At 46.5% G+C, this 15,382-nt stretch overlaps 2 protein-coding genes and 1 long non-coding RNA gene across 3 annotated transcripts in view; all 3 read right to left on the minus strand.

Annotated features, from left to right (window-relative positions):
- Nucleotides 1–1,825: 1,825 nt before the first annotated feature.
- LOC106807117 (denticleless protein homolog) lies at nt 1,826–7,759 on the minus strand. The gene is made up of 3 exons (XM_014809377.1): nt 7,611–7,759; nt 3,447–4,668; nt 1,826–3,064 (listed from the first exon to the last, which is right to left on the minus strand). Exons 2-3 carry the CDS (start codon nt 4,621–4,623, stop codon nt 1,977–1,979), a joined length of 2,265 nt encoding a protein of 754 aa, XP_014664863.1. The 5' UTR covers nt 4,624–4,668; nt 7,611–7,759; the 3' UTR covers nt 1,826–1,976.
- Nucleotides 7,760–8,441: 682 nt separating this feature from the next.
- LOC106807160 lies at nt 8,442–11,772 on the minus strand. The gene is made up of 2 exons (XR_001393628.1): nt 11,685–11,772; nt 8,442–11,031 (listed from the first exon to the last, which is right to left on the minus strand). It is a non-coding gene; the product is annotated as an uncharacterized LOC106807160 (long non-coding RNA).
- LOC106807118 (zinc finger C3H1 domain-containing protein-like) overlaps nt 11,025–15,382 on the minus strand; it is a 31,302-nt gene continuing 26,944 nt past the window's right edge. Inside the window, exons 34-40 of the mRNA XM_014809378.1 lie at nt 15,141–15,275; nt 14,397–14,537; nt 13,797–13,895; nt 12,768–12,807; nt 12,336–12,398; nt 11,685–11,803; nt 11,025–11,187 (exon numbers count right to left, since the gene is read on the minus strand). Of these exons, the coding sequence (XP_014664864.1) occupies nt 11,025–11,187; nt 11,685–11,803; nt 12,336–12,398; nt 12,768–12,807; nt 13,797–13,895; nt 14,397–14,537; nt 15,141–15,275 (760 nt within the window). The remainder of the gene's footprint in view (nt 11,188–11,684; nt 11,804–12,335; nt 12,399–12,767; nt 12,808–13,796; nt 13,896–14,396; nt 14,538–15,140; nt 15,276–15,382) is intronic.

Below are 15,382 nucleotides of genomic sequence, written 5' to 3' on the forward strand. Positions count from 1 at the left end.
GTCAGGATTAAGAATTTAATAAATTTCATTAGTCCAACGACTTATTAATATTAGCAATCAAATAACATGAACGATTAAGTAAGATTAAATAACTAAATGTTAAAGACAACAGTTAAATAATTAACAATTAATTAACATTACTGCTGTTAATTAAATTTAAAATTCAGTTAAACACGATTGCGAGATGCAATCATATCTCTATCAAGATTACAAACTGATTAGAATTACGAAGTCTCCGTAAAATAATAGTATGCGGTTCCCGTTTTTTTCTATAAACCTTTGTTAGCGATACCGTATTGTTATATATTAACGAAAGCTCATATGCTAACTTATCGATTCTTAACGATCTTAACTTAAATTGTTAAAAGTTTATTAGTTTTAATTGCACATGTAGCTATACTATAATAATATATTTATTCCACAAATAATAATTAAGTCGGTTAATTAAACTCATTAAAGTAGATATGATAATGCGAGCGGTACATTAACGTAAGAAAATACAACATACGTGTGTAACGATTTACAACGGTTCAAGAATCAATACACTGATATAACTAAATAAACAAAATGTTATTTTTTATTCACGCCTGATAACACTTACCGTGCACTGCTAGCAGTTTCGCGCACAGAACGAACAGAATCACAAATCGACCGCCAGTTATTCTTATTTTCATTCTTGCGTCTGGTCAGTCTTCCAAAATCGTTGTCATAATAACGGACGATATTTTATTTTTCATTTAAGTCGACGACTATCCCAAGTAATGATCACATTAACGTAACGTTCCACACACCTTTCCCGTGCGCGCGAGCATATATGTATATTTGTATAGAGAGATAGAGCATGGGGAGGCCACATGCACCTTGTTAACTCGTAAAATCTGTGAATGCACTCTTCTCTTCCTGCAGGAACATCCTGACCTGTAGATATCACCCCTCCAGGTACCGGGGAAATATACCACCTCACCATATCCTGATATCACAACTAAGAAAATTGCACAATGTTCACACGACCTGTGTACACTCGCACCTCGTTCCATGCCCACGCACGCACGCACGCACGCACGCACGCACGCACGCACGCACACACGCGTCCGCGCAATAGCACACATATATGGGTCAGAGACTGTGTCAAGATAAAAAAAAGATTATGTCAGGGAGTCGGGGTGACATCACATAGCTGGAGCTTAGTTTGGATGTATAGCCTCCACTTGCCATGAGATTAAAATAAAAATGTAAACATATTACGATTTCCTATTTTTCTATTCCAGGAAATCAGGATTAAGCGTTCACGTGTGTGTGCGTGCTTGCTTTCTTACAAGCAGGAGTAAAAATACTACGACATTACCTATATTATTGTGTATTACCACGTGAAGTTGTTTATTAGTAAAATATAAGATAAACAATCTCTAAAAATATTTTCTACATAATCATAACGCCTATGTACGTGGTAGCAATGTGGTAGGATTCACTGATCCCTAATAAATGTAAGAAAAACAAAATCATAATCACAATCCGAAATAGAAAGCATTATTTACAGGTCACTAAATACCCCGATGAATAACATAATATTAACGAGATCCCGAATAACATCGGAAAAAGCGAGAAACTTCAAATATTAATATCAGGAACACTGGAACAGTCTTCACGGCTACACAACAGTTTCCATGGTTACACAACAGTTGCCATGGCTACTACATGAATCGAGAGAATCAGGGGCGTGTAAAGGATTTATACCAGGGGGGGGGGGGTCTAACCGTAACCCAAACTTGCGAGCACGCGAAGGGGGAGTGGAGTCTGGGAAATTTTTGAAATTAGACCCCCTTAGATGCGTTTTCTGTGCGAGCAGGGGGGGGAGGTCCGGACCCCCTGGACCCCCCTCCCCCTGTACACGCCCCTGAGAATTCGTTCCAGCGATGTTACTGTTCATCATACTGCAAGCTGCTACCTCCACAGCTCTCTACGTCGACGAAAACACGTCACTTTGAAGTCTTCGAGAAATACGACAGCAGAGAGCGACCAGACCCACCCCTCGACGACGGCGACCCACTGACAACCTCCCGGTCCCCAGGGGGCGCCACTCCGCCGCCGGGATCGCCCGAAGATCTCGCGACGGCCCCGCGCGCCGCACCGGCTACTCTCTTCCGTCTCATCGCCACGCCGCCGCGTCCGGCCGCCTCGGCCCGACCGCCGAGCCGCGTCAACCAGTTGTTGGCGGCGGGCTTCCGTGGGACGGCCTGCACAGCACGGCAGAGCTTGACCGGCGGCTGGCCGTCCACCACCAGGTTGGGAAGATTGGCCGTCGGCGACTGGAGCGCGGCTCCGTCGGCGAATTCCAAAACTCTCAACGCCGTCGCGCGGGGGTTCGCGGGGGTGGTCAAAGTATCGTGCGGACTGTTCGTTCCGTTTTCTTTCAGCGGACTGTTCACGCCATTGTTCTTCAGTGGAATATTTAAACCATTGTTCTTTAGTCGACTGTTCAGTCCATTGTTTTTCGATGGACTGTTCATGCCATTGTTTTTCGAGAAACTGTTCACTCCATTGTTTTTCGATGGACTGTGCTGTCCATTGTTCTTCAGTGGAATGATTAGACCATTGTTCTTCAGTGAACTATTCAGTCTATTGTTCTTCAATTGAATGTTCAATCCATTGTTGTTTGGCAGATTGTTCAGTCTATCATTGTTCAATAGACTGTTCGATCCGTTGTTCTTCACCAGACTTCTCGGCGGCGTCTCCGCTTCGCGCTCCGTTGCCTGTGGCGACGTATCGGCAGACGACCTCCTCACTTTCAGGGGTCGATTCTCGGCGTTGGCTAGCGACAGCTTCCTCTTCGTACCGCCGCCGCCTCCCTGTGTGGATGCGCGACGCTGTGGTGCGACGAGGGAGGTGAGAAGCAGCTGCTTCCCAAAGCTCGCCGGAAACGCAGCGCGACTGGAGCTATCCCGCGGCGGGGAGGTCTCCGCTGTAACCGTCGGCAACCGTGCGGCCTGCCTCGGCACGTCGGGAGCGTGTTCCGTTGCCGCGTCGGGCGTCTCTGGCATCCGTTCCGCGCGTCCCACGATCTCGTCTGTGAACAAAGTATTGGTACAACGTGATGATACTCATAGTGATAACTACATATGCTGCATGCATTATAATGGAAACGTATGACGATTTGTGTGGCGTGATCGTTGTGACACACGCTTTCTGCCGCACGCTTAACACTCAGTGCATAAATTCGCAAAAATTTAAGCTTTGAATAATGCTGTAGCAGAAAATCTGCCTTAATTTATGACTATGAGGAAGTGCTTTACATATTATAATCATTTCGATTATCAATTGGTGTTTATTGCCAAGTAGGTCATGCGATGAAAGTCTGGTATACGATGAATACGAGCACGCACGCGTAATACTTCGATCGATAAAATAAAGAAGTGAAGAATCCTTCAGAGGATGAGCGTGTGTCTCACCCTCGTCATCGTCGCCATCCCGCGGCCGCCGCAGCCTCCACAGCATCATCGCATTGTCGTCGCCGCACGTCACCACCTTCGCGAAGTCCGTCGGACACCAGGCGACGCTCGTCACCTCACCGGCGTGTCCGCGCAGCCGGCAGGGCGGCTCGCGGGGCCGCGCGACGCGGTACACGTACGCGTCATCGTCGCTCGACCCCGTCAGCAGCAGCGAGTCGTCCGGACTCAGCGCCGCCTTCACGTAGAACGACGAGTTGAGGTGGCGAGCGAACCTCGCGACAGGTGCGCCACCGGCGGCGCCCGCGAGGTCGTACTCGTACACCGTGCTGTCCATGCAGCTGGCGAACAGTCGCGTGCGCGTCGAGTCGAACGTGAGGTTCGAGAATCCGCGCGTGCGCGCCGCCTCGCCGGCGTAGGGCAGCGAGAGCCGTGGCGACAGCCCCCGCGTGCCGCCGCTCCGCCGCAGGTCCCACGCTTTGACGACGCCGTCGACGGCCCCCGCGCTGACGAGCGTGCGGTCGTCCTGGAAGACGACGCACGTGACGCTCGGTGCGTTTGACGCGTCCGCCGCGCCTCTCCGCCGCGGCTTGGCGACGGCGGGGGGAGCGGCGGCGTCCCTGCACGCGTGCGCGCCGGGGATCGTCGTGACGGCGCGGTGGTGCGCGCCGCTCGCGTTGGTCCGCAGGTCCCACAGCATCACGCTGCCGTCGCGCGAGCCCGTCGCGACCACGTTCCCGTCGTCGCGCGCGAAGGCCACCGACTTCACGCTGCTGGCGTGACCCCGCAGCACGGTGACCCGGCTCTCGCTCGCCACGTCCCACAGCACGGCCGTCTGGTCGCCGGATGCAGACAGCAGCTTCCGCTCGCCGGGCATCCAGGCGAGATCGAAGACGGCGTTCGAGTGCGCCGACCAGTCGTTGACGGCGGCGCGCGCGCCTCGCCGCGCTGTGTCGTACAGCCGCACAGCGCCGTCTTCGTCGGCGACGGCGAGGATCGAGGGATCGGCGCTCGAGAACTCACAGGCGAACGGTGGAACGAACGACTCGTCGCCGAGGATGCGGTGGACGTCTTCGACGATGCAGCGGAAATCGTCAACGAGCGCGTGGGTGATGCCGGCGACGCCGCTGCCGCGCTGCTGCCGCGAGCGCAGCTGCAACGACACGCTCTGCTGTCGCATCCTCGCGAGAATTCGAGCTTCGAGTGTTTCGGCGATTCGTCGAGGCTAAAGGTAGAGGATAATTCAAGCAAAATTGTTTTAGAAAATTACTTAAAAATTAATTGACCTTGATGCTTGATTATAAGAACATTAAATTTAATCAGTTGTGTATCTAGAAAGACTTAATATAAGATTTGATATAAGCGTACGCTTCCTAAGTTCCCCTAGCGACTCGTCATTTAGACAGGTGGCATCTAGATAAAAATCCATTTTAATAATGGCAGTGTTTTAAAATAAATTTACTTGAATGCTCGATCATGAGAACACTACAGTTAAATGGTTGTAGATCTAGTAAGGCTACAATTATAATGCCAAGTACAGGACTACGTCTACCATGACTGAGGATATATCAATATAATGTTTATATACCCATGTTTATGTTTATTAACAACATACATACAGGCTTCTCCAAGAGCACTTATAGCCTGGCGGCCCGCCAGGCTATCGTCGAGCCCCGCCACTCTAAATGTCATAGCCGCCATGCTAAATTAGGCCATAATATAGGCCATAAATACCATAGCCGGCCTTCGGCGATTTGCAACTAGGACCGTAAAGGCAGCACCCCCATGCTATAATGAAAAAGCTTGGAGAACCCAGACATATCTATATCTAATCTATATCAGTAAACCAGTGTAGACGCTACGCCTATTCACGCTATTACGATGGATACCACAACTAATACTCCCTAGTAGGCACACTAAATGCCTACCTATAGATACAAATAAATATGAAACACCGCAGAATATTATGGGGCTACTCTACTCTAGCTGTTAGTGTTACGTACGAGTTGTACGAGTTGGGATGGTTTCTTGCCATCAGATCAGTGTTTCATTACACTACTCACTAGTACTACCACATGCGTCTAAACAGAGGAATTGCTCCGACCTGTGATTGGAGGATAAAAATAGAATTCGTGACGTTTCGTTTCACCGGTCATAGCCGCGCTTGTATTAGCCTATGAGCGATACCGCGCGTGCATATTTGCTAATTAATTAAACTAATCGTGCTTCAATAGACAGCATTGAAAAATTCACAGAGATTAAGGCTAAGACATGTGTCTATAACAGCTAGAATTTATAGAAATGTAACTCAAATCGTTCGCTCCATATGATAGTTAGTACACGTTCCTACCGGTCATAGCATAATAGCGTATGCGGCGGGAGTGGGCGGGGTCTATTTTTATCCTCCAATCACAGGTCGGAGCAATTCCTCTGATTAGACCATAAAAATAATATAGATAACCATAATCATAATAAATAATAGATAAATAATATAGATAAATAACAGATAACCATAATAAAATAATATGGTTAACTTATCTATATTATTTCTATGGTTTAATTAGTCTCTAGACGCATGTGTACTACTTATCGATTGGTATTATTATAGGCTATAGCTGCTGAAAATTACAAATTATTAGCTTCAATCCGCTCACTAACAATTCATAAAGGCAATATTTAAAAAACGGCTTTTCAGAAAAAATACTTTCAATTTTAGACCATCAAACGCGATAGTCGATACGACCACAGGCAATTGGGAGCGTTTCAATAAAATATAATGCTAAATAAATACGAAATTTATTTACTACCAAAGTCTTAATGTTTCTATACTCTTTCACCTATTAGGCCAAAACAAAATATAGGTGTGGTTACGGTTTCCCGACCCTAAACATTTTATTGTCAATTTTCTTTAAAGTCAAAAAAAAATATAAAAAAATATATAAATAAAAAATAATAAAAATATGAATTGGACAGTTCCTGCTTCAAAAGGCACAACGCACATCCTTCGGTTTGGTTCGTAAATAAAATATTTCAAGAAAATAAAATGTTTTCCTTACCTACCTACCCTATTTTTTCAGCATGTAACGGTAACCACACATATATTTTGTTTTGACCTTATTGCCAACAATTTCCTGCAAATGCTCATCTGCAACAAACACTGGCTGCCGCTGCACACTGACACATAAATAGCTCAGGTAGGAAAGCGTGCTGCCAAAATTTGCTCGACGCTCGCTTGATTTCACACGAATACAACACAAATATTCAACCATTCTACTCCATCTTTGTTTCTATTTGAAGAACAATGTACACTTGTTATAAAAACATACTGTCTGTGTTAGTAACCGAGCTGTGTCACGTGAAATCACACAAAGCCTGACGAAATCCTCGCGTTCGCTCCCGCTGCGCAGTTTATGTAAATGGCTGCAAGTACAGGGCTATAGCTAGCGGCACACTGCATTTTGCAAAACTACCACGCTGCTTTCCAACTCCCGTACGAGCCGCCAGTGGAACGTTGCAGCGTTGCGGCGCAAAAATGAGGTGACGAAGAGCGCCAGTGGGTGTTTCCTGATTCTGACAGCCATTTACATAAACTGCGCAACGGTAACGAACGCGAGAATTTCGTCCGGCTTTGCGTGATTTCGCGTGACACAGCTCGGTTACGAACACAAACCGTATGTTTTTATAACAAGTGAACACTGTCCTTCAAATAGAAACAAAGATGGAGTACTAGGAGTAGAATGGTTGTGTTGTATTCGTGTGAAATCAAGCGAGCGTCGAGCGAATTTTGGCAGCACGCTTTCCTACCTGCTATAGTATATATTTATGTGTCAGTGACAGTGTGAGTGTGCAGCGGCAGCCAGCGTTTGTTGCAGATGAGCATTTGGACGGCATTTGCAGGAAATTGTCGGCAATAATAGGTGAAAGAGAGTATAGAAACATTAAGACTTTAGTAGTAAATAGATTTCGTATTTATTTAGCACTATATTTTATTGAAACCCAAACGCTCCAAGTGGCAGTGCCTGTGGCTGTGGCAGTTCCTGTGGAGTGTGGATACGATATTACGGACATAGAGTCAGACGACCCGTCGATCGATCGTGAAGCTAGAGTAGAGATTAGACATTAATTACTGATTTAGTGATTTTACTGTCAGCTTAAACAATAACTTACTTGCACTATGGCTGTCTGTGAGACACTAGCTGTATCTACGAAGTAAATCTAAGGAAGAATAAAAGCAAAGCTGCCAGTGAATTCCACTTTACGGCGAATTATAAACTTCACGCACAGCATAAAACCGCATACGACATCGCAAAACAGTGTTGAAGTTTCGCGCGCGATTTACGTCGTCAGCGCCACCTACATAAGATAATCACAAGTTAAGTTATACTGCTATTTCCTTTTAATGTATTTAAGTTACTCTAACCTTATTTAATTAATTTTTTTCCTTTATCATACCATAACTACTATGACACTAGCTACTAATAAGCATTAGGCAAATGTTTTTTAAATTTCTATTCATTATTAGGTCATCGTCAACGTCGACTCCTTCACCACTAACCACTAAATATATTCTGCATATCCACTACCGCGCCTGTCCACCGGGAGTATGTAGAGAGCAGCAAACTATAGAGGCCTAGGCTTGTGTTCGGAAATGTATCCTGAGAGATATGCAATCTTTACCAAAAATTATGAGCAACAATAACGTGGCAAAAGGCCTTTGATCTTATGGCCCATCTTAGCGTTCGTAACATTAACGAATGTGATCAAATCGAGCGTGTTGGGTTACCCACAGTGAGTACCATTGCAATTAAAATGTAGCAATCATTTGTCCTTGTCATTTTTCATTCAAGTAGGTTCTGCGCATAATATTTCCGTATCGAACGTGGAGGTTAATTGCAGCAGAAACTTATCGTAACTTTCGTATTATCGTATTTATCGTAGAATTCGCGCATTAATACCGCGTAAAACACACAAAACGAAAAAAAATGACAACAGCCATTGTTACGATTACTATATTCATATATTGTACATAAAATTTCATATAATTACAAACAAGTAATATAAAAACACGCGTAGAAATTACAACCCCCTGTAAAACTGATAGGAGATTAATGGCAGTTTAATAACCAGTAATCAACAACACTCGTCCAGGAGTAAATAATAACGGATTACGACATGCCAATACACGCCAATGTTTACATTTACCATAAAGTTATTATAGCCCTTTCTATTATTTACTCCCGACTTGTTACACAGAGATACGCTTCAGTCACACATGTGGACGTTGGAAGCAAAAGATGACTACTAATTGTAAACATCGTGAACATATCTTTATACAGTGTGAAGATAGACACGTTCACGATGATAATAGTAAGTAGCTTCTACTCCCACCACTGTCCGAATACAACCCCCACTCACCACGTCACTGCCGTCGTACTAGCTGGCGGATTATTCACATGATGACTGCGACCTGTGATCTATATCATTCAGATCACGACACTGATATAAGATTTTGGAAACCTGAAAATTTTGACCACGGTACTGAGCAGTAGTAAGTAGAAGCCTTAGCAGATGGACCAGCCAGCAGTGTGTATTATTTATTACCCTCCCTCACACCACACATCATCATGTTATCAACCCATGAATCAGCTACCACACAAGCACAGTCGTAGACAAGATATTGACAATGTACATAATAAACATCACGCACTTCCACACCATCACGATCTATACCAGCTGCCCATGGAGCAAGTATAGATATCTTATAGCTGCGATATACATATACATATATATATATATATAATTTTGACATTATAAAACCTACGGTAATGGCAATTCGACAAAATTGTCGTCTCAAAGGCATTTTGATTTCACACTCGTCAGAGTGTTTGCGATATGTGCGACCAAATATAACCAATAACCCGACATCAAATATTGCAAACTGCATACTCTTAAGCCCCAGATCACGCATGGAAAGGTTACCCAGGTATCTATCTATCCGGGCATACACGTGGACGAAATTGCGTTTACACTTCCAAATGTTACCCAGGTTTTAATCCGGGTGTGTGCCCCAGTATCGTTCAACCCACACCATTGCACTACCATAGTAAAAAAAACGTGCACTCGTGTGTTTACCCGGGGTAACCTTTTACCGTGCAAACGGGGCTTCGGTGTGGAAAAGCATACAATCGTAGCAGGAGACACAAGTAAAACTAGAGCATGATCATCAGAGGTGGCCGGTGTCCACAATACGGCGACATCGCAAAGCACGACGGAAACGAAAAACGAGGTTTGAATACTCGATCGATTAGCCTACGTTAACTTACAATCCTCAATACGATCGGTGAGTCCAACTCTTCGATTCACATCACCCGGCGTTCGCCACCAGGCGGAGCCACAGAGGTCCACTCGGCAAGTCACGGAATGCTCTATTGTCTTCAGAAGCGCCGTCTCGATGAGGCGAGTAACAGCTTCTAGCGTGACGCCATCTTGCAGGCGCACGTGCGCTGTGCGCGGCACGTTCGTTTGTCGATCTTTTGTTTATTCGTCAACGTTGTTCGTTTCGTTCGGGTGATCTTCCTATCACTACTTCGCTCGCACGTGAACACACCACAACCTTCCAGGAGCGAGAGGGAGACCACACAACTGCACCTACGCCAGTGCAGCCTGCCTGGTCGCCACGCGCAAACACTCTCACACGCAGACTCGCGACGAATGTAATTCACAGTAGCATGCCAAGAAAACGTGACGGCGACGCACGGACAGCCAACGACATGTAAGCGACATCGTGAACAAAAAGGGTAGTGGGCAAATCCCACGGGAGTTAGGCCCCTCCCACAATTTTCATCACGGCCACCTTGCATTTCGCCGAGGAATTCCTGCTTCCTACTTAAGAGATGAATGGTTTCACATTTGATTTTGCCCAACGTCTATATTTTTAGTCAATTCTACAGACAGGTACTACATTTGTATCAGTGTAAAGCACATGTACTATTGGCAAAATGCAACCGTAGCATGAAAAAAACAAAATTAAAAGAAGTACAATTCAAAAGTCCTGACCCCCACTATTTAAAACACATTTCAACATTCCATGTTGCATGCAATGCTACATCACTTCAAGAAAAAATCACCGTAGGAGACGCCTAGGGAAGCGGCTTGAAGACAGATGTGCATAAACATGTGCAGACAGACAAACAAGAGAGCAGCACCAAATCGAATAGTTTTCCACTCTTCCAAACTCAAAACAAAACTCAAAGTAGAAATCAATAAGATGGTAACATTTTGTACGTGACAGAAAAAATCACGATCACACAATAAAAAATATTCGAATAATTCCGTTTTGATAAGCAGCTCGTCAAATAAAATGCGAAACTCCAGCGATTGTATCAGGTCAACAGAAATCTACCATTGTGGCTGTTGCCGTGTGTTTTTTCTAGTGAAGGCTGAGAAGCTACATGGTTGCAAGTACCTAAGCAAGTCTGCATACTTACTGTGTACTATTTCACCCACCAGATGCTGCGATCTTTCCTGCTTGCCGCACACTCGCTCCGATTGCCCTCGTCCGTCGTGTTGTCGTAGGTAGGACTACCGCCTGAAAAGCACAGCATCAGCCTTCTCTCTGGTTCCAACCCAAAACACTCTGAACGCAACTGTGACACGCAACGCCATGCGAACCCAATCCAACCCAAAGAAACTCAAACCAACCAGATCATGCAATGCAACAGTGGCAGTCCTAAACCTGGCAGTCCTAACACGATGCAAAACAATAAAACACAAGTTAGTAACACAACCCTAACCGAACCAAACCCAACACTATCCAACCCAGCCACGTCACAATCCAATGTAACATACAAAAACTCAACTTAACCCAATGCCAAACAATGTAACAATGCATAACCAAACACAGCCCAACACAATACAACCAAATACAGCCCAACACTATACAACCAAATACAACCCAACACAATACAACCAAACACAACCCAACACAATACAACCAAACACAACCCAACACAATACAACCAAACCAGACCTAACATGTCCCGATACATTGCAACTCAACCCAACACGACCCGACCCTAACCCATTGCAAACATCAGCACCACAAACTGAACAGCCCTGTGCCGCCACCCCACTGCCCCACCCCTCTCCCGCCCGCCTCACCTCTGCTATGCTCCCTGCTCCACCCCTCCCCCCGCACCGCTCTTGCCTCGCCCCCTCCCCCCCCCCCGCGTCGTCACTCACCGTTCGATGCCGACAGACCTGCAGAAGGTTGAGACGTCGACCCCACGTGCCTCGCAGCGTCTCAGCGCCCCCGCGGCCCCGCCCGCGCCGCCGCCCCGTGCCGCCTCCAGCAGCAGCAGCTGTCCGTCGACCGACAACAAACAGAGATGCAAACGTCGTTACGCAGACCCACACGGTGGCGCCACCAAGCCAGAACAGCTCTGTCGTTAGCGGCGACGACCCCGATAAAGAGGGCACGCGCGCAGAGGGGTGTGTCTCGAGCGGAAGCATGGTAACCAACGGTTGCGGCACGTGAAATTAACCCAAGAACCGCGAGATCCGTACGTAACGGGTCGCTCGAGCGAAATGCCAAGCGACCTTTATAGGCAGGTGACCGCTCTACGGAGGCGGTTTCACCTGAGAAACTGTGTCACCAAAGGAAACTGCGCGTCCTTTACAGGCAGGCGTCTGTTCTGTAGAGGCGTGAGACGCCGACGCAGGTTTCGTTACTTCGACGTGCGTACAAATCCTGTGTTTTTTCATCATTCATATTCATTCGCGATTCGTTGTTCGTAACCGGACGCGACTAGCATACGTGAACCGTCATGGCGGTGCGTGGTGCGCGGCATGACGCGACGCGCGGAGTCACGGTGGAGTTAACAGGGTCATTACGTCTTTCCAGAGAGTCGCAGCGTAGGGCAGCGCATGAAGTCCACTCCACAGACGCTTGTGCATCTAACGAAAAACGAAACGAAAAAGAAACCACACATCTGTATACGCGGAGAGAACGAGAGAACGAGAGAGAGAGATGCAGAGTTGAGTCAGACAGCATGTCACGATGATTAATGTTGTTTTGCATAAAATACTTGCTCCCCCCTCTCTCCCAATATCTCCACTCTCGCTCTGTCTCTCTCTCTCTTTTCCCTTCTCTCTTCCCATATCCAACCTTCTTTATTTTCTTCCCTCTTCTCTTTACCCCCCCAAGTGTATTGGGAATAAAGAAACAAGAGACAGATTATAGCCTACACCAGAACGTAAACATACAAGCTAGGCTAGTTCTACATTTAAATGAAATGAGAGACAGGGAGTGCTAAACCACAGTACCTCGTGCCAGTTTCCCTCCTTATGAGCAATGTAGATGGCACTGAAAAAACAAGAGTACAGCATCACGCGACTTTGCCAACAATTTTACCCGCACTTACGAATGCAGAGGAACCCCAACTGATATCCCTAGCAATTTTATCGACATGGTAAGAGTGTTGTCGATACACTCCCTGGGATAATCTTTATTTCGTTATTCTTTTAGAAGTTCACAATGCAACAAAACGTTTATCGGACAGAACATCAATGTTTATTATTCTCCTATAACAAGATTCTCACGTTATTACCGATAAAAAAAATTTTCCATCCCAACTTGTGGTCGCGTAAAGGATCGGTGTGGAACAATGTTAGTGAGTGGGGGAAGGATGTGTCATTGTCGGCAGCTGCTGGGCAGGGAGAAGAAGGGTGGTCAGATGTGGTTAAGTTAGGGCAGGGGGGAAGGGTCATGTGAGATCATGTTAGGGTGGGGGTGGGAGGGGGCATGTGCGACCACGCTAATAAGGGGGATTCATGTGTAAGCAGGTTTGGGCGGGGGGGGGGGTTGAGCACGTTAGAGAGGAGTCAGGGAGGTCACGTTAGGTCAGGGAGTCGTGTGTGATCACGTTAGAGAGGAGTCAGGGAGGTCACGTTAGGTCAGGGAGTCGTCTGTGAGCACGTTAGAGAGGAGTCAGGGAGGTCACGTTAGGTCAGGGAGTCGTGTGTGATCACGTTAGAGAGGAGTCAGGGAGGTCACGTTAGGGCGGGGGGTCGTGTGTGATCACGTTAGAGAGGAGTCAGGGAGGTCACGTTAGGTCAGGGAGTCGTGTGTGATCACGTTAGAGAGGAGTCAGGGAGGTCACGTTAGGGCGGGGGTCGTGTGTGATCACGTTAGAGAGGAGTCAGGGAGGTCACGTTAGGTCAGGGGGTCGTGTGTGATCACGTTAGAGAGGAGTCAGGGAGTCGTGTGTGATCACGTTAGAGAGGAGTCAGGGAGGTAACGTTAGGTCGTGTGGGATAACGTTAGGGCGCGCACGGGGGAAGGGTCGTACGTACACTTTCACTAGCTTCAGACAGGCTGGGTTAGAGCCGAGCGCAGCACTGCACAGGTGGGTGGCAGTTCTCGCTCTCTCCTCCATCGCTCGCTGTACAGACCTGCAGACAGAGGAAGCAACAACGACCGGTGCATGTGCGTGCGTGCGTGCGTGACTACGCGCGCGCCAACGCACACGCAAAAATGCAGCGGACTTCCTGCCAAAACATCCCCCACGCTCGCTCGAGTGTGTGCGCAGGGGGTGGCTTCCTGTTGCTATGGCGGGAGGAAGAGAAGAGCTGCCGGTGCAGCAGCACCAGCAGCTGTGAAGCCGGTTTTACACACCCACGCACGGACGAGGGGGCTCGCACGAATACGTTAGAGGACGAATTAGAGGTCGAAATCATAAAGCTATATAGTAATATATATATATATATATATATATATATGTGTATGTATTTTCTATTTATTTATTATTTAAATTTTATTATAAATAACGTATTTTTATTATAATAATTTGATACTTTATTTTCTATTTATTATTACTAGCATAATTATAATTATTAATGAATGACCAAGCCCTTGAGGAGACGTAGACTGTGAGATGATGTTAGAGCGCGTACCTGACGGCTAGCGTTGCATTGTTTGGCATCATCTCCATGAACTTGCTGTACGCTGCTGCCACCTGGTGTTCGGGAAGACCACGAATGAACAAGTCGACGACTTGGTTGTGAAAGCCGTAGTTTGTCCAATACCTGGACGGACTGTCCAGACAACGAGAGGAAAATTCACTTGTCATTGTAGCACAGCGTTACAGGGACAGTGACGTTTGACGACTGTCGCAAAAGCTGCTGACGTGATATGTCGTAGTGTTGAACAAGGGGGTTGTTAACTTCTCACCGGGCTAGTTTCTAAGTACACGGGCCAAAAAAAGTCGACGCCATAATAACATAAATTGTTAGCATTGTTTGAACTTACGGTAGCCATTTTAGGTTTTCATAAATTTCGATAAAAACGAGTGATGTACACTACAGCAGCCGTCACAGTATCTGTACATACAAACCTCAAGCTTAGCGCCAACATGAAAACGTAAATTCACGAGATTGCTAAATTGAAAATAAGAGATTAAAAGGAGAAAACCGAGGCGACTGAACCACCTGTGTTGACCCGTCTAACCACGCGCAGATGCTAGATAGGTTATAATGCTATAAGTTATAATGCTAGATAAGTTATAATGCTATAAGTTATAATGCTAGATAAGTTATAATGCTAGATAAGTTTAGTCCACACCTCTCATAAGAAAAACAGCGCTACTTATCAGAATGCCGTTGTCGGGTTTCTCGCATTTCCATGCCGATGCTACTCACGTGAACGGAAGAGGGAAGCTGGTGGGAACCGACATTAGACATCTGTGCACCAGATCGCAGAGTCGAGCAAAAGACTTGAGGGTCAAAGGTCGAGCTTCGGCAGCCGTCGCTTGCTTGAGGACGTAGGAGAGGTAGCTGTAATGTAACGCACAAGCGCGCAAGAGAGAGAGAGAGAGAGAGAGAGAGAGAGAGAGAGAGAGAGAGAGAGAGAGAGAGAGAGAGAGAGAGAGAGAGAGAGAGAG

This window comes from Priapulus caudatus, unplaced genomic scaffold (genome assembly GCF_000485595.1).
Source record: "Priapulus caudatus unplaced genomic scaffold, Priapulus_caudatus-5.0.1 Scaffold197, whole genome shotgun sequence".
In the NCBI taxonomy this organism is placed as follows: Eukaryota; Metazoa; Priapulida; class Priapulimorpha; order Priapulimorphida; family Priapulidae; genus Priapulus; species Priapulus caudatus.

Excerpts from the sequence above, each read along its gene's own strand:
- LOC106807117 (XM_014809377.1), bottom strand. The coding sequence starts at position 4,623 with ATGCGACAGCAGAGCGTGTCGTTGCAGCTGCGCTCGCGGCAGCAGCGC. Across the intron at positions 3,065-3,446 it reads GGATGGCGACGATGACGAGG|ACGAGATCGTGGGACGCGCG; the intron begins GTGAGACACACG and ends CTTTGTTCACAG.